General features: G+C 38.3%; 1 protein-coding gene and 1 long non-coding RNA gene across 6 annotated transcripts in view; one reads left to right on the forward strand and one right to left on the reverse strand.

Annotated features, from left to right (window-relative positions):
- The window catches only part of UTRN (utrophin), a gene marked incomplete at its 3' end in the record, with an annotated part of 327257 nt that overhangs the window by 280987 nt on the left and 26344 nt on the right, over positions 1 to 19926 (forward strand). For all 5 annotated transcript variants that reach the window (XM_083496211.1, XM_083496214.1, XM_083496212.1 and 2 more), the window contains 4 exons: positions 8841 to 8926; positions 11567 to 11724; positions 12212 to 12378; positions 16663 to 16774. In XM_083496211.1, the coding sequence (XP_083352337.1) occupies positions 8841 to 8926; positions 11567 to 11724; positions 12212 to 12378; positions 16663 to 16774 (523 nt within the window). The remainder of the gene's footprint in view (positions 1 to 8840; positions 8927 to 11566; positions 11725 to 12211; positions 12379 to 16662; positions 16775 to 19926) is intronic.
- The window catches only part of LOC310703758, a 65006-nt gene continuing 56776 nt past the window's right edge, over positions 11697 to 19926 (reverse strand). Inside the window, exon 3 of the long non-coding RNA XR_014524351.1 lies at positions 11697 to 11820. This is a non-coding gene — a long non-coding RNA (uncharacterized lncRNA). The remainder of the gene's footprint in view (positions 11821 to 19926) is intronic.

A 19926-nucleotide genomic window follows, 5' to 3' on the forward strand; every position in this document is an offset into this window, starting at 1 on the left:
CAGTTGTGGTTATGATTGTCTGTTAAATGCAAGTGCTTCCATTTAATTGGAAATCAATATTCTATTGGGCTTTCTGGAGTACATCTGCCCCTCTAAGACTTGAGTGATGCATTCTTATTCTGGAATCTACAGCAAAGGAAACTCCCCCCGCCTCCATCAAATAAGTTAGTATTAAATCCACTGAATATTACTATTTCTAATCCAAGTGACTGATGGGTAAAAGAGTCTCTCTTCTTCTCCCACTATTTGCCAAAAGACCAGACAAATAAAACCTTTTAAAATGCAAGAAAGAAACCCCAAAGACTATACATGTACATACAACACCCACCAGCCTCTACAACTTTTCTTCTATCATCAAGTTAGGCTTACTGGCCCTTGAGGCCCTGAGCTACGCTGGCCAGTCTGGGCTTAGTGTGGAAAAATACATTTCTGTTGTCATATATGGGAAAGGTATGAAACCCCTTCATTTACTGATCTTTCCTTCCCATTGCTAACAATAGCAAACTAGTACTTAACTGAAAAGATGAAAAGCTTTTGACTTCAGAACTTAGTTATGTTCTATGTAACACTTCCAACATGCCCTTTATTGTGCTTGCCTCTGTGGTTCATACTCTGTTAAGTAATATGAATGACTAATCCACATTTTAATGAGCAACATAGATATTTCAGCTTAGCATTTCAGAGGGTGCAATGTGGTAGAAGACTAAACAAGAAATGGACCTTGCATACATGGTTCTGTGCTTACTGAAATCCATATCAGTGTGAATGTAGCTGTCATTGCAGTGCGACACTCAACAGGAAAGCAAGAGTGATATTCAAGAAATGTGCATGACAGCTTGCATTGTGTGACACACACTGCTACAGTCATTTGCATTTTGTAGAGCATGCTATATGACTTATGCTCTCAGTTGTAAATGCCTTTATAAGATCTAGCAACATCTGTGTAAGCTACGGGGTAGCTTAATCGTCATGTGACTTACAGTGCCTCTATTGATGTGTCCTCTAAAGTCATGATCTATTTATGCATATATTCTGTTTTTTTAAAATGATATTTATTAGAAGTTTAAGAATTACAGAAAAAAGAAAAAAAGAAAACAACAAAAAATTGACAAAACAAACAATACACAAAAGGAGAAGCATAAAAAACAATACAGCAAAAAAACCCCAATAACATTAAAACACACATCCAATGTTCCATATCTTTATCTTTCATTTACTTGTTTCATCGACCTCCTCACACCTCCCTTTTTGTATTCTAATTTAATTAATTGTTTCAGCAAATTCTTTCCATCTTTCTCAATTTTTGTTATACAATTTATCTTGACGATCTAACCTATTAATTAACTCAGCAAATCCTTTCCATCTTTCTCTATATTCTGTCATTCAATTTACCTTAATTTATTTAACCTTATCTTACCATAAAAAAACCTTAAAACTTAAAACTTAATACTTGTTTGTACATAACTCCTTATATCATTTCTACTAAAGCCAAATAATTTCATTCCAACATTTTTCCTAATACTCATTAATTTTACACTAATTCTCAAAGTAAATTTTTTAAAAACTTTCTTCCAATCTTCATCCAACGTCTCTTCTTCCTGGTCTCGGGTTTTGTCAGTCCTTCTTATCCATTCCAGCTAGTCCATCAACCTGGTGATCTTATGTCCGAGGCTCTTAAGTCTTTTCCATGTCCCTTCTGCAGATCTTCTTCTTGTTTATACCTGCACTTTACTTTGTCTTTTGTTGATCTTTTTCTTAATTTCTTTCCTTTCTCATTGGGGGGGTAGGTCTCGGGAGGACTCCAATCCAAAAATATCTCCATCTCCCCTCAGCAGATCAGCCCATTCCCCACAGTCCCATCCCCCACAGTCAACACTATAATCCAGAAAGTATTTAAAAGCATGTTTCAAAGTCCTTCCAAAATTAAGAGACCTCACAACTCCAGACCCCCCCTGGTCCACTCCAGATTCAAACTTCAAGAACAGTGGCTTATGCTCTTGCAAGGCCCCGAGTCTCTCCATTTGTGTTACTTGAGGTTCAACAGCAACCTCCTCCATTATCTTCTGCACTTGCACTTGCCCTGGCAAAACAGGTTCCTGAATGATTTCTATATGGGTATTCGCCGTTTGTCCAAAGTTTTTAACTGCAACAGTCATCAAATCCATCTTCTCGTGCATCTGCTCCAGCAAAGCGCTTGTCTTGCAAAAAGCAAGCACCAAAACTTCTTCTAAACACATTTTTATTCAAGGTCAGAGTCTGGTCAGAGTCTGGTCTCACGATCCTAATCTTCACTGCTGTGAAATCCCCAGCTCGACTCCAGCAACAATTTAACAAGCTCCCTCTAGAGGAGACAATTTCTATTTGTATCCATCTTTTAAAGGCAGGACCAACAAAAGAAAATTACTTTCATTTTCCAAATATTTTGTTTCTTTTGAATGCAAAAGGCAACATTGGAATCAATTTGTTTCTCTTTTTTAACTATCTGTCAAAAGACGTTTCATTCACAGTCAATGAACTTCCCCATAAATTTCTGTCTCTGACATCCCGTTCCCAGGTTTGAGATGGTGGAAATTTATCTTTCTTTACTCTGTCTCCTGCAGGCTTGAACAGTCAAAGATTCCCCCCTTTTCTCCTGCTTCCAAGAGGGGTTTTGGTGGTGATAACTGAAGGAAATTTAGACCTTTATATACGACTTTCCAAACTTTAGCTTGCAGAATTTTTGCTTCAATCTATTTACAAAAACGGGAGGCAGACTTCCTGTTTAGAACCTTCCCGCTTCAGTGCCAAATTAAAATGTTTCTTAATCCAATTTTCCGTTCTACTCACGGGTACTTGTTTAGAGTCCAATTGTCCACAGGAAAAAGTCAGTGCTCTCCGGCAACGGCTGTGCGGCTTCACTCCGTAAAAGTAGCGGTTGATTCAAAACACCGCGCCACTCACCCCACGTCGCTTCGGATCCCCAAAAAAGGGTTTCCCTGCGAGTAGGGGAGGCGCTCCTGGTGTCAGCCGAATCCCACGTTCTCAGGCTTCCTCCGCCTGGGATTTTTAAAGGGTCTCCGCCTTCGCCACCGCGGCAAGACCCGATTTTCACGGAGCGGTTTCCTCTCGGTCAGAGGAACTCCGCCATTGCCGATGGCGCTAACCTGGAACATTTATGCATATATTCTGCTTCTAAGCAATAGAATTCAGAATTGCAAATCCTTCAAATGTCAATGACTGCATAATTACTTGAAATCATTGGTCTCTTGTTGCACTTATTCAGAAGTGTTGGAAGGAATCCTATATGAAATCATACTTTAACTGATGCCCAGAATCTGCGCAAAGAATGAATATTATTATAATAATAATTTTTAACATGGGCAATCAGAGGATTTATGGTTCATTAACGAAGAAAGTGGGCAGGGAGAAAGAAAGCAATTACAGTTTGTGTAAACAGGTTAAATGAACAATTTTTGAAAGGTACTCACTCAGTAGCTAGGTAATTGCATTGCACATTTCTCATTTGGTTGTGCTACATCTGTCAGGTATAGACATCTAAGCTAGGGCTCCGAATGTGTGAATTCAGAAGCAATGTGCTGAAATATATAATGTGTCATAGAGAGATATGAAGAAAAGGACTCCAGTGCTGCTTTCTAATGGAAAAGCTTGAATTCTTAGAGCAGGGGAACCATTGGGTTTAAAAGGGAAACTATTTTCATAATAAAAAAAGCAAAGATAACCATGTTAGTTCATAAAAATCCACAGTTGGGCAATTTTTTTATTAGGACTAACAAAAATAAATAAATACACATTTCCCAAGTTGTCCAAAACTCGTCATCAGATGAAGAATTTTGGAAAACTTGAAAGCCCGCCACACTTTGTGATTGCTTCCAGTAAAGATATGGTCCTCCTGCAGGTTTTAGAGTATTCTCATAGTTTTCTTCTGCATGTCATCCTCTCACTGATTTTAAATGAAACCCACACATAGGCTGTTTAAATGTAAGAAACAACATTTTCTAGTTTCACATTCTTGCCTTAATGCATTTTAAGGATTACTATTGTCCTCATGATGTACCATCTCCAGGTGTAAGCTTCTCCCAAGCATCAGCTTGGCCACAGTGAAAACAGGATACAGGAATGGATGGGCCACTGGCCTTTTCTTATATTATTAGAAGGCTGGGAAATCCTGTCTGAAATTCAGGTTCCTGTGTTGCACCATCAGAGCTCATGGCATGATATAAATTATTTTGATGTAGAAATTGTAAGATTTAAAACTCGATAAAATATATTAGAAGAGATCAAGAAAGGACGAGAGTAGAGGAAAATGCACTCACATGACTTGATTGACAAATCCATCTTGACAGTGCTGTCATTCCTAATTTCCATGGTGACGCTGTGTGTGTGAAATTTGAATCTTGACATTGCTCTAGCTCAAAAACATAAGAAGTTAACATCTCAAGAGGCCTGCTAGATCAGACCCATCTATTCCAGCATCCTTTTCCCACAGTGCCCTGTCAGATGCCCATGAGAGAAGCATATAGACAGGATCTGAGCACCACAGTGCTCTCCCACTCATGTTCCTCATCAGCTGATATTCAGATATTCAGCTCGTGCAACTTTGCAATCTTGCAAATGGCCTTAGGTTGCCACTAATTCATCACTTAACATTTTTATTGTTTGTGTCATTGTTGTATACAATTTTTGAAGTAATTAACGCACCTACAAAAACCATCTGCTTCTCTCATGCTATTGTTAATCTAGAATTTAATTAGCTGCACAGACTGAAGAAACATTTGCTGTTAAGCATGCTTACAGATGTTTATGGCCTTTATAAGATATTAAATGAAAACAATTGACAGGAACACCTATTATCCTTTCTATTTCTGGAACATCAAGAACTGTTTATCCCTCACATTAGGTCAACAAGCAGAACAGAGATGAAATCTAATATCTTTGAACTTTATTTTTTCAAGAACTCAAAGGTTAAATAATTGATTAACATCTGCGCTCTAAATAATTTTCAGCATTAAACATAAGCCTATCAATAGTTTATTTGAAATATCTTTTAAGTCTCTAGTACTGAAAATTCAATATATAGGCAAAGCGTGACCTTTACGAATGAGAGGGAACATATGGACCTATTTGACAGAGTTACTATGTTTTGCCATTTTGATAAATTTTAAGTTCTGAGAAAGAATTTTTTAGATATCGCAAGCAGACTGCTTTCTAAAAGCTAATTATTAAATTTATTAAGCTGTTGCAGATAGCCAGCTGTGATGTACAGCCCACCTGTGTGCTTCTCTGCACCATGCATAATTTTATGCACCTCTGTCATTCCTTCCCTTCCTCATCTTTTTTCAAAACTAAAAAGTCTAATACACTGTAGCCTTGATCAGAGTTGCTCAAATTGCTTCATTATTTTAGTTGTCTTTTTTTCTGTACATTTTACAGCTTTACAATATCCTTTTTTTGAGAAGCAGTAACAAGAAAAATACAAATTATTCCCACAGGGACAGACTTTGGTATTTCAGATTTCAGCAGCGCCCAGTGCTAGCCCAATTCTCAACCTTCATTCTGCTCAGTTCACTACATCATAGTTGTGATGCCCTGCTGCGCCCCTAGGCTCAGCGCCCGGTGTGGTGGAAGTGGTTGCACTGCCATAAATTCGCCTCTGATTCCCACTGTGGTCACATCATAGATCTGTATAAAGGCATTGCGATATTGGCACTTTTATTTCAGTTCCTTTCCTGATTCCTATAGCAGGGACTGGCTCAGCTATATTTAGCGCTGAACATCTGTGCAAGATGAAAACGTGACTTTCTAATGAGTAGCTGGCTCTCATATATTTTTTTAATATTTTGATGTTGGTAGTCTGCTTTTTGTGAAGACACTAAACATTTTAGTGTTAACTCAGACTAGAATCCACTGATTGTTGTTAATAATAATAATAATAATAATAATAATAATAATAATAATAATTTATTTATACCCCACCCATCTGGCTGGGCTTCCCAGACACTCTGGGCAGCTTCCAAAAAAATATTAAAATACTGTAATACAGTATTTTACAGAAATGTCCATGTGATTTACCAAATATATTAGTGAGGTGGAAATTTTGTCCTGTGGGCTTAATTAGGGCTGTGAGGCCATTATCCCTGACCCACACCTGACATCATATGTGGAACAGGTAGTGACAATTGTTAACATATAGTGGCTGCTGAAGGAGTCATTCTGTTCATGGAATGAGCTTGGGTCTAGCAGAAACTTGAGGAAATAGAAGTGGAGGACAATTTTTGCCAATCCACCCTGCAGCCAAAAGCTGTGACCCAAAGCATCTTATTCTGTGAATAAAATTCTGAATCCAGCTCAGTATTATTAGTTGTGTTTGGGGGATATTAGATGCAGAGATTGCAATTTGTTTTTGTTTTGGCAACCTGCATCAAAACTGTTTTTTGAAGATCTCTCTTTATCAACATTTGTGGAGCAGTCTTCTTATAAAGAAAAGGTTACTATTTATGATGATCTTAGACACTTGAATTTGCAATAATTTCCTACGGATTGTGACTTACAAATTTTGAGTTATGGCATTTTTAAAAGTACACTTTTATTTACTTTTTAAAAAAATGATTACATATGTATGTGGAAGGAAAATAATAACCATAAGGACCTTGTGAGTATGGATCAGGATAACATAAAGATTTCACAATCCTGGCTGCTTTTTCCTTAAAGCAGGAAGAAACAAAGAAATCAATAAACCTGAGTAAGGGTGCACAGTAAACCTTCTTACGAGATGCCAGGATAATTCCATGGAACAGTGTGTCTTGTGTCATTTGAAACAAAGCAATAGTGTGGTGGTAGTATGGATTTAAATACTGATATAACACATCAGTAGGCTTTTATTTTTAATTCATCTGTGCTGTCTGGAAGTATGACAACTTCACCAAGCTAAAAGATGCATTCATAACCAAGTAATTATTTTTGTCATGGTGTTTTACTGCTTGTATAATGTTCCTAGGTTCCAGTTTGTAAAACATTAACAACCTCCAGAATTAGTTATGATTTTTTAAAGAAAATAATTTGTAATTCACTTGTGCTTAGACTAGAAGTGAGGCTCCAACTCCCCTCCTCCCTATTGATGTTGCTGCATGGGGATGATGGACTCCAGCAACATCTGTAGGCCCACAGATTCCTCATGTCTGGCACTTATCTACTGGGGAGTTTTTTCAGTTCTGTGGCCTCCGTCCCTGCCATCTCAGTCTCCCCCTCCTCCAACTTTTTTGTAATGTCCAGTGAAGATTTGGACTGAACTTAAAAGTGTTCGAACTAAAAATGTCAAACTGCTTTCCCAACTGACAGGAGGGAGGCAGCAGTAAATTACATGAAGTAGGTGCAGTTAACTCTTTATTATAAGGGGGGGGGGAACAAGATCTACACAGGAGTGCCAGGAGTACACGAATCCTTCAGGTTGGATAAGCCTTCTAAATATAAGAATGGAACATAGTCGTACCATTGATCCCTCAAGGCCTGTACTAACTGGCAGTGGCTCTCCAAGGTTTCAAACAGTGACCTCTGCCTGGAGACACCAGGGGTAGAACCTGGAACCCTCTGCGTGCAAAGCAAATGTTCTGCCACTGAGTCATGGCTGTTCACCAACAGTTAAATTACGTAGATCACAGGTTCCGAAACTATGGCCTGTGAACCACCGGAAGTCCTCCAGTTTGATTCAGATGGTCTACAGCAGTGCAACTCAACCTGTGGGTCCCCACATGTTGTTGGACTACAACTCCCATCATTCCTAGCCAGCATGACCAGTGGTTAGGGATGATGGGAGCTGTAGTCCAACAACATCTGGGGACCCACAGATTGAGAACTGCTGGTCTACAGCATGTCTGTGGATTTGTGGCTTAAGGTGGGAGATGGTGCACCCATTGAATTGGTTTTTTATATTGACTTTTAATTATATGTTTATTGTTTTCATTTCTAATACTGTATTTTACTGTAATACATTTCGCAAAATCATTAAGTGGTCCACCAAGACCATCAGCAATTTTCAGGTGGTCCATTGGGCAGCGAGGTGGGAGAGTTTAGGACCTGCTGGTTTAGATAGTTAATTAGGTAATTGTGAAATATTCAGAAGGTTTAGAAATATGTATCATCTCACTGAAGCAAAGACTGGACTAACTCTCATGCTTGTAGATTTTTGTTTTGTCCCAGAGGAGGTTGCCCCAAGCAAATCTTCTGTTAATCCCATGTGCTATGTTAACTTTCAAGAGCAATTGTCGTCTCTGTTTCTTAGGTGTTTGAGGAGTATTTTCCTTGCGGCTTTAAAAACACATCCTTTGTAGCCCATTATGCTGCCATTATGTTTTTATAAAAAATTGGGCTGTGTGAGCCTGAAGTCACACTGCTCAGATAAAAGAGACACTCTGTGTTATCTAATTGCTGCATATGTCTAGCTTTCATGCCCAATTGTACCTATACATCAAAGTGTTTTTAACACAGACTAGGCAAACAATGTTCTGAAAAAATATTAATGTATCTCTAGATAATATAACTTCTGCCTGCTACATACTGTGTAATGTGGCTCCCAGCTGCGTGCAACTGTGTATATCCCATTATTAGAGCATGCTGTGATGCTACACTCCTAAACTTCAATATATTATAATTAATATGAAATGTTTATACAGAATGTAAATATTTAGTGCCTGTACTGTGGAATATTTGCAAAGGAGATTCATTGACACGATTAGCAGCTAATGTCTAAGAATTGAAATACACCAGGTGTGCTTGTCGGTTGTTTTAGTGCTGGAATGAAACTACACTACCACCTGCCAAGTATTTTAATGTTGCTTTCATAACAGTGGTCGAACTGGAAAAATCAGAGTGCAGTCCCTGAAGATTGGCTTGATGTCTCTTTCTAAGGGCCTTCTTGAGGAGAAGTATAGATGTGAGTATTATGGGAACGCCCCCATTTTCTTTAAGCAATATCGTAATATGGTTTTATCATGCCAAAATGCTTAGCAATAATGTTGCCAAAAGTCAGTGACCATTATATTACAGGAACATGTCTGCAGAGTGAGGTTCAGGCACTCAATTCCAGCAAGAGCTGTCAATTATGTCACGTTTGGGCAGAGGGACTAGAAACGTTAATTGTTCTGCATAGTTTAGAATGATTAGCTCTTTGTTGTGATAAACAGCACAAACAGTACATGCATATATTTAATTTATGGAAGCAGCAAGCAGTGAGGAGTGAACCATAGTTGATTGGAGCAGGTGCAGTTGTGTGATAACACCACTGCAAAAGAACATGCCGGTATAGCGCCACTGTGCTAAATGTGGTGACTTTACAGTCGCCTTTTGCTCTAATATTTGATCCTGGGGAATATTTCAGCTTCATTCTCAACCAAGCCAGCTTTCAAATGAAATGTGCATTGAAGATGGACCGTAATGCCCATCTTTGTCAAGGTCAAAGTGTTTTAGGACTTACTTAAATGTAGTGATGAGAGATCTTGTGGTCCTCCAGATGTTGTCCAGCACCCATCATCCTTGGTAGTTGATTGTACAGATGGGGACTGGCAGTCCCAACATCTGGAGGAACACAGGTAATGGTTTTCCATCCATACCCACATGTTCCTAGTTGCCAATTGTATTGCTTTCTTCCATGGCGACTTTCCAGAACCTTACTGTCAAAAAGCAAATGTCTTAACTAGCATGTAATAGGGTCAAAGCTTAAAACCATTATTTCTTCCCCAGGTGACTCAAGAAATCACAGTAGTTTTCACATATATTTCAACTGTGTACAATTTAGCTGTTACAGTTGAATTCTTGAGAATGACTTAAGTGAAAGTCTGATGTTAATGGAAAATCCTGCAAAAGGCATGCCTGAATGGTCTCCCAAGAACATGAGCTTGTAACTCTACAGTCCTTTTTACAAGCTAGTTTTTATGCTTGCTGTTCACACTAGGATTAGCTTTTTAAATTGTGGAGATAGCATCTATTTTTTAAAAAATATTCTAAAGATGAACATGCAGTCTTCTGTGTAACTAATACAGATGTTTAATGCTGTTGTATTCATACCGATGCTGTGGATCTGAGATGCATAGAATTGAATAAAGGCTAATATTATTGTAAATGATTATTTAAACAAGCTGGGTTTTGTTCTTTGCTTACAAGCTATCAACTTGACTGTGTCTTACTACAGATTTCTTAACAAAAATCAATCATTTTGAGTCCTGTGTATGTGTCTGTCTTCTAAGTACTGTGCATCAATAAATTCCACTACTGTAGTGCTTTTAAAAGGTAAAGACTTTAAAACAAAACCTCTTTCTAGGAGTTCACAAATTTTAGATGACCTTCTCAGGCGACAGACAAAATGAGTGATTGACATTGACTTTGCTCCTCCAGGTGAAATTTTGTCTACTAGATCATCCTGGTTGTGTTAAGAGGTGTGCATATGAACCCACGTGTATGTTTAGTACTTACATGTATTCCTATTCACACTCCCAAGAGGTTTGGCTTATTTTGTTGAAACGTGCACTCACTATAAAACGTGTTTACCTTTAATCTTATGCCCCAAGTTCATACAACAGCAAAAAAGAAAGACTGGTTTATTACCTGAAATGAAAGTGTAGATGCTGCTTTCAGACAGCAGTTACAATATTAGTGGATCAAGGTCTGTGCCTTTTGCTTGAGAGTTACGCTCTCCCCATCAATAACCAGCCAAGGCATCGTCTCTCTCATCTATTCCTTGGTCCATAGTGAGGCAAAGGGATGAGCATTGAGGAGCAAATAGGAGGTTCACAGTGGAACTTTGAGCTACCCAACTACTGAACATCTGGGAGATTAAGTATTATTTTGAACCAAGGTATCCTTTTAGAGAAGGGAGGGATATTTTGATATGGGTTTTGTGTACCCTACCCAGTTTGTAGTTGAAAGGGCATGACCCTAATGTTAAATGACTAACTAGTTATCTTGTGTGTTTCCTGAATCCTGACTTTATTTTTGGAGGAAAAATTCCAGTATCTGTACAAAACTTCATTCTCTCCTACAGGAGCTGATGATTAGACTTTGCTGGAAACACAAGATCAGTGTGCTGATCTTTACATTAAATATTAGGTCAAAATATTAACTCATGCCTTCCAGGTTACATTTAAGATAAGGACTAGTACCAGGTCAATATAGTTTATTGAGGGGTATATTTTATATCAAGTTATGCCAACTTCACTGATGCAATGATTGACAAAAATAAACCAGGGGAAAACAAGAGGAATTTTGAACATACAGTGGTACCTCGGGTTACATACGCTTCAGGTTACAGACTCCGCTAACCCTGAAATATTACCTCGGGTTAAGAACTTTGCTTCAGGATGAGAACAGAAATTGTGCAGCAGCGGCGCGGTGGCAGCGGGAGGCCCCATTAGTTAAAGTGGTGCTTCAGGTTAAGAACAGTTTCAGGTTAAGAACAGACCTCCAGAACAAATTAAGTTCTTAACCCTAGGTACCACTGTACACAGAAATTGTAATTGCTACTTCTAAAAATTGCTAATGTAAAAGCAAACAAAGCCTCCCTTCTTTGCCTGCATTCCAGATCTCTTTAAGGAAGTGGCAGGGCCTACAGAAATGTGTGATCAGAGGCAGCTTGGGTTATTGCTTCATGATGCCATCCAGATTCCACGACAACTTGGTGAAGTAGCTGCTTTCGGAGGCAGTAATATAGAACCCAGCGTCCGCAGCTGTTTTCAGCAGGTAGTAACTTTAGCTTTCCTTTAGCTGATTTAAATATGTCTCTTGACTTACTCAGACTCTTCTGTTTGGGCCAGCTCTGGAATTTACAGAAACCACCTTTTTAAAAAGAAAAAAATGGGGAGGGATGATGTCATAGATCTATAATAGTAAATACAACTACTAAAGCTTCATGCAGATAATTATATTAAAGGAATTTTTCTATGAACTGGAGTAAAAAAACAACAACCAATCAGTTTTGTCACTCTGACCCAAATAAATCATGATGGCGGACCCATCAGCAGCAGAAAGCTGATTATTGTCATCTTTACTTAATTGAATATTGGTAGCAGGAGTGCTCTGATGACTTCAGTGTTAATCACAGTATCATTGCTGTGGGGACCCTCAGTTGGGAAAGATCCAAGTTTCTTTAAGAAGAAGAAAAATGTGAGGGTAGATAAGTTTAAAAAAGTACATTCAAATATTTTCTAATCTGGTTTTCATTTATTAGAATAACAACAAGCCAGAAATCGATGTAAAGCAGTTCATAGACTGGATGCATCTCGAGCCGCAGTCCATGGTGTGGCTGCCTGTTCTACACAGAGTGGCAGCTGCAGAAACAGCAAAGCATCAGGCGAAGTGCAATATCTGCAAGGAATGCCCAATTGTCGGCTTTAGGTAAGCAGAATAAATCAGTTACATGTTAAGAGGAGAAGGAAGAGAAGTATGTGGCTTGCATTTAAAAACTGTTGAAATCTAAAATTTATTTGGTTCCTGATTGTGAGGAGAGGGGTGCTTTTAAACTGGCCCCACCCTCTTTTGATTGGGCCATGTCCACATAATCTGTCTGTCTGTCTATTTTGTAACCCATCTTTTTCTCCAGATGGCATACAAGATTCTCCCCTTCATCATTCAGTCCACAACAACCCTGTGAGGTAGGTCAGGCCAAGAGGCTGTAACTGGCCCAAGGTCACCCAGTTGAGCTTCATGGACAAGTGAGGATTCAAACACTTAACTTCCACGTGCTAGTCTAACACTCTGATCTCTACACCAAACCTGGATCTGGTCATGCCGAACTCCACATATGATCCCCAAATGGCACATGTGGCCTAGTCAAATAAAGGCTGCTGAGCCCTGAACTACCGCATAGCCTACTTACATACCTGCTGCTACAAAAACATTAATCTTCTCACATAAGATCTGGTAGAATGCATATTTTCTCTGTTTCATTCTTTTGTATTGTGCAAGACATCTTCAGATTGCTTTTAAAAAAATATTCTGCCATTTTAAGGCAGGAACCCGAGTTGCATATATTGTTGCTTTTTATGCTTTGAGAAGGCAAGGTATAGCAAAACAGACTGGGCTAAAGCAGGCTTGGCAACCTGTGACTACAACCTCCCATTGCCCTCAGCTAACATGGTCAATTTTGAGGGGTGATGGGTAGAGTCCAGCAATACTTGGAAGGCCACTGGTGTCTCACCCTTGAACGAAAGAGAAGTTGAAAGAACACTTAACACTGAGAGCACAGAAAGTAATGTGGCAATTTTTGTACTGCAGTGAGCTGAATTTTACTGCATCTACTCATAAAGGTGAATTATATGGCCAATGTGATATTACAGTGGAGGTCATGAAAAACAGGGCTCCACATAAAATGTTGAAACAGCTGGTTCAGCATCTCTAAATGTAATTCTCTAAATTATAAACATATATTCATGCATCAGAAAACAAAAATAGCAGACATCTGCATTAAATCTAGCTTTAAAAAATTCCAAAACTAGATAGAATTGACTAAAGCAATCACTCTCAAACCTAGATGGCAATCTATCTACTGTAGCTTGGACTCCCTTAACATGTTAGTTACACAAAAGAATATAATCTGCCTTCTACAAGAAGAGCAATCTGGTATTTCTGATATCTGTAGCCCATTAGAATTATTATCATCTACCTGCATCATTAGAGATTGCCACTGAACACTAAGCTAAAGTATAAAAAGTATAAAGTATAAAAAGCCCTTTCTAAGTTTGTTTTTAAGAAAGCAAAGCCTCAGGTTCTTTAAATGCCATTTTAATGTTGAACGAATGTAGATATATAGCAATGTGGATCACCAGTTCTATCTTCTGCTCCACAGAATTTATTAGAGAGAAAGAGTATATTTTGCTTCTCTAATTCTGTCATCTATATGTAAAATGATTCTTCAATTGATCGTGACAATAGGAAACCTAAGGTCTTACCTTCACATGTTCTCCACTGATTTCACAACTGTGTAATTTTTACAACCCAGTAGGAAATATCCGAGCCATAATGAGATCTCGTACTAGGCTTGTCACCCAAACACATGTAAGGGTCAAGAACTAATTGTGTTAGCTGTCAATCACTTTATTTATTTATATAGGCATTTATATGCTGCCTATCAAAACAGTTTTCTCAAGGAAGGTTACAATTAATGCTACAATTAATGAATGCTTCCTTCTCAGGTGTTCGTCTTAGTCACTTGACACTTTCTGACGTTAAATTTGCATATTGCTGGATGTCTCTGACAGACATTTTGAAATTCAGCAAACGGCTGTATAGTACTGGTAGATCAGCTTTCTATATGCTGTCACTTGTTGTTAGTCTTTAGAAATGTGTTGCCTTTCACTGAGTCCATATACTGCCTCATGATGACACAACCCTGTACACTTGTTCCCATATTGTATTTTTGGATTTCAGAGGTTCAGAAAAAAACTTTGGGCCCCCCAAAATAAAAGCTCAAAATTTTTACTCAATAGATGACAGCGTCACATAAAGCGGTTCATCCACAGCATGAATCACCTACAGTTGATCACTCCTTGCCTTAAGAATGTACATTAAAATATTAAATCACATAGTTTTCAAATACTTCATATATATTTTAAATAGTGGCATATACATTCTTTAAATAAGTGGTTAGTTGGCAGAGCTTGGAGTATGACCATTGGGATTGCGCCTTAAGCACTTGGAAATGAGAATAAGAGTGCTTCTTTCCCTTTTTTAACCTACATTAGAATCAGCAACATGGTAAACATAGTTATGGAAATATAATGTGGCTATATGCCTTTATGTGCATGAGAAGAAGGAAAAGGCAAAGCATAAATTGTTATTCACAAATGGGTCTTCACATCTCTTTGGCTACTCTGAATATGACTAACACCGGATTATCACCCATTGTTTTTCATTTATTTTACTTTGAATCATTGGTTTAAGATGCTGTGAGCTGCACTGAGAATTGTTTACAGAAATGAGACTAAAAGCCAGATAAACTTTAAAGCAGATAAAGCTTATGTATTTCCTAATATCTGAAAGGTACAGCGAACATGAGATTCTTCACATTTATTAGTATGTATAATTAGTAGGAGTTATTAGTATGCTGTGGTCTAGTTAAAGTTGTTGTTTATGTAGAGCAGGGATAAGGAATCCAGAGGGCTATGTTTCTTCTTGGGCAAGTTGTACGTTTTTGAACTGCTTTAAACCGTTTTAACCCGCCCTGTAACCTTAAAGTGAAGGGTGCGTAGGTAATAAATCTAAATAAGAACAGTAACAATATTTTAAATATGATTGTGTCTTGTTGTGCCAGCCAATAAATAATGAAACACGGGCCACACCAAACAGTGCTTCCACTTAGATTTCATTAAAACTGTTTCTCTGATTTTGATCAAGATTCTACTCAGTTCAATATCCTGTTCCTAAAAATTACACTAGTTGTGGCAGTTTCAGATGTGTAGCAATTCCATGAGTAGTTTTTTAAAATAATAATAAAAAGAATGAATAGTTGGGTGGAGGATCAGGATTCCAGCGAGGGGCAAATGACTACAGCATCCTTACCCACCCACCCCTGCCATGATCCCAAGACAAATGTGGATCCCTGTAGCTACTATTTACCTCAGGGAGGGGACAACCATAGCAACGGTCAGTTCCAAAGATTTGAGGAAATTCTAATCCCAACTCTTACATTTGTTTCCTTTGAGACCCACGTAAAATCTTTGAAAAAAAATACCTTTGTTTGCTTATAGGTATTGAGGATTTATCCTGCTACCATTGAACTTTTGGTTGTTAAATTGCCAGCGTGGTATAGTGGTTAAGAGCGGTGGACTTATAATTTGGTGAACCGGGTTCGCTTCCCTGTTCCTCCACATGCAGCTGCTGGGTGACCTTGGGCCAGTCACACTTCTCTGAAGTCTCTCAGCCTCACTCACCTCACAGAGTGTTTGTGTGGGGGAGGAAGGGAAAGGAGAATGTTAGCCGCTTTGAGACTCCTTTGGGTAGTGATAAAGCGGGATATCGAATCCAAACTCCTCCTCCTCCTCCTCCTCTTCTTCTTCTTCTTAAATTGTGTTTTATTTTATGCATTTTATTGCTTTTAATGGATTGTACTTGTCGTTATTGTTCTGAACTGCTCTGAAAATTAAATTATTGAAAAGCAGCATAAAAGCATGTTTGATAAATAGAGTTGACAAGACTGGGTCCAGACTTCGTTTCCCATCAATAAGAAGCGCTCCTTCTGTCTGCAGAAAACTTCTGATCTAGCAGAGTAATCTTACTAATGGAACGTGGGGTAGAATTGGAAGGCGGTTTCCCCCATAATCCCTGCCCTAATCTGCTGGGGACTGCAGAGGGAAGCAGAAAATGGGGAGAATCACTTCCTACCTTTCCACCAGTAGGAGTGGCATGAGCAAAAACTGGATGCAGTTCACTGTGCTTGCTGCCATTCATTTGGGTTCCTTAACATATCATAATATAAGTACTGCTAACACTGCAATGTGTAGTAATTACAATAGGATGATGGGCAAATAGTAACACAGTGGGGTAAAGGTTTAGGATGGTGAGCCCAAACAGTAAGATTGTGTGGAGATCTACTTCAAGCTTCAGAGCCTATGGAGATGGGCTTCAAAGTGGTTAAGATTTCCTTAAAATGGACCCTTCATTATTTTTCCGTTACATTCACAGATATCGGAGCCTGAAGCATTTCAACTACGATGTCTGTCAGAGTTGTTTCTTTTCTGGTCGTACAGCAAAGGGTCATAAATTACATTACCCGATGGTGGAGTACTGCATACCAGTGAGTAGTCATTTACTGACTCTTTCTAATAGATTGTTCTTGGATTATACCATACTTTCCCTGTCTCTCCCATTCTTTGGGAACCTGTTTATTCATTTATTTTGTTTAAGCGAGGTGGCTTTTAAAAAAAATACTAGTTTCAGGACCAAGGTTCTTTCAAAGTAGCTCACAATAAAAAATACTCAATACCCCCCCCCCCCACTAAAGACAACATCACCAATTTGGTAATTCCATGAATTCAACCTATCAGCTTTTGAGTAGATACCAGTTAGGACTCTGCTGAACAGTATCCAAACTATTGTTTGCTGTTAGCTGCCCTGTACATTCTTAACTGAAAATGAAGGCAAAAAATGTTTTGTAAATAGAATTTATATGATCTTACCTTTGATCTTACATTTTTTAAAAAGTAAAATTCTTAGTAGTAGAATTTTAAAAAATAATTTAATATTGTTACTATTTTGATAAATTATACTAATTAGTTTTCATGGAAAATAAGAAATGTGAAATGTCCCTGAATATATGCTAGATAATGCTGATACCTATTCTTGAGTATATTCCTTTTGCAACGCTTGAGATTAATTATGGGGCTCATAAAATAGTTTTCTGGATTCTTTGCAAGTAGTGACTTGTTTTTTGATGAAAGCTGTGTCCCCCATCCTAAATGCCACATTTTAAAATAAAAATCAAGCCATATGAAAATTCAGTGCAGCACTAATTAAAATCACACTGTGAAAACTGCTTTTTTCATGGAGTCACAGTTGTGATATTTAAAGGTTTTCAACCACGTCAACAGGGCCAATTGTGTGGGTGTTTCCAATGGAAGCTGAAGATAAAAGTAGTTACAAAAATAAAACAGAGTTTGAGAAAAACCTAGACATCATAAAAATAGCTCTCCTTTGTGGATTATATAAGTGAACTAAGTGACATGCAGAGGATGTAGATTGTGACATGCTACCTAGAGGAGGTACCTGCCCAGCATGCTCTACTAAAAATTTTAAAAAGGCATTTTCATGCTTTCTGGCACTCGTCACAGTGTTCTGTGCAGCAGAAGTGGTTTAGTCATGTGGGCCACATGACTCAGAAAAGCTGTCTGCAGACAATGTCGACTCCCTCAGCCTGAAAGCGGAGATGAGTGCAGCACCCCATAGTCAAATTCAACTGGACTTAGCCATCCAGGGGTCCTTTACCTTTACCTTACTAAAAATAAGAATAAGAACTATTCAAATGTAGTAGGAGTCTTAGATTCAGGTTATTTCAGAAAGAGTTGAACCCTACCATGTAGTGCAGTATACCAGGGATGGGATATCTGTGGCCCTCCAAATGTTTTTTGACCTTCATCAGTTGTAGCCACCATGGCCAGCGGTCAGGGATGGTGTGAGTGGTAACCCATCAACATGTATAGGAGCACAGATTCCCCATCTCTGCAATGAACAGGCTATTTTAGCCTACTTCTACTTTTATTCCCCTTGTCCAAGCCACTTGTCCAGGTTTCTTGCAAATTGGTTTTGAAAGAGCCAGGCTGCAATACCTAAGCACACTTACCAGGGGAAAAAACCGTATCAAATACTGAAGAACCGCTTGGATTGCTCTGCTTGATATTTAAAAACAAACACAATAGACTTCAGACCAGTGTCAGCAGAATAAAATGATAACACTTTCAGCGATGAAAACGTTATTACTGTACCAGCTGATAAGGGAATGTAGTATTGTTATCTGGAGCAGACATGATTGTGAAAGATTTATAAACAATTATAGGGTATGTATTTCTATTTTTCATGTGATTGTGATCCTGTTCCAGAAATGGGACCCAGCATCAAAGCTACCTTACATCTGAGCAATGCCTTCCTCTATTCCATAACATGATTATGGATATTTACTTACTCAAAACATCAAATGTTATATAATGACTAAAATACACAGAGAGGTATTTTTCCACCAGGCAGGTTGCAATTCCACATATGAGCCATTCTCTAAATATGTAGGGTCCCCACCCCCCACCCCCAAGACCAGGGGTTGCCAAGCTCAAATTCCACATTAAAGACTTATTTTTTATCAGTAAATTACAGAAAGTTCAGGATACCAGCATCACACAACAGGAGGTCCTAACAGAATTAATTTGAAAGATGATGTCCCAACATCACTACTACCTTCCTCATTTTATTTTTTCACTGGCTTAAATTTATTTGGACAAACATATTTTTCCATTCTAATGAAAAATTATACTGGCAAGTCAAGTGTATTGCCATAGATTCAACATGACTTAAGAAGTTGCCAATCTTTGTATGGGACAGTTTGAAAATGCCTCTATAAACCTCCCCATCTCTAACCGCTACCAGCAGATCATCAGTTACTGCAGTAAATATATGGAGGGCATCTCTTTAATTTCTCATGACAGCTAGGAAGAATTATGAAAGTTCTACTGGTGAATTAAGAGCTGGATAAAAGCATCAATTTTGAGATGCATTCAAGTACTATTATCTGGACGGCCTGGTAAAAAGATCCTTGGATTATCTTAAGTACATAATTATTCAAGAAAGCCTCAAATTGCAACACAAGTTTGTAAGATCTGATCCTTCTCAGCCTAAATATATTACAAACAACTCACTGAAATGACAGTTTCTAGGAATTTGATACAATTGTTCAAATAGAAATATCTTTTTCTTGTATTCAGACTTACTACATAAAGGTAATCTAATTATGTGTTGTGGGCTGCAAGAATTAGAGCAGAAAAACAGAATGGAAACTACATATAACTGAGACACTTAAATAGGATAGGCTAGTATGCAGCTGCTCCTACAGTCCAATAAATGCTTCACTCAGGAGTTCCACAACTTTTAACTCCACCACAGGGTTATTTTTCCATACGGCAATTGTAGCTATTGTTATAATACAGACAGAGTCAACAGTTTGTATCTTGATGTGAATAAATGGGATTTCCTTAGTGAATAGCTCTGACAGACAATCTTTATTGAGGAAATGAAAATGGCAGGAGGAACTCTGCAAACAGAGGAGCTCTGAAGAATCAATCTGTTGTAGGAATAATATGGTATTACGAGTGAAATACTTAAAAAGCTGTGGGTTGCTCCACAGAAAGTTATCCTGCCAAAGACCATTCTCGTCCATCATCATATGGAGACATTGCCAACCATATG

The sequence above is a fragment of the Podarcis liolepis genome (genome assembly GCF_965112155.1).
Source record: "Podarcis liolepis genome assembly, chromosome: 3".
NCBI lineage: Eukaryota > Metazoa > Chordata > Lepidosauria > Squamata > Lacertidae > Podarcis > Podarcis liolepis.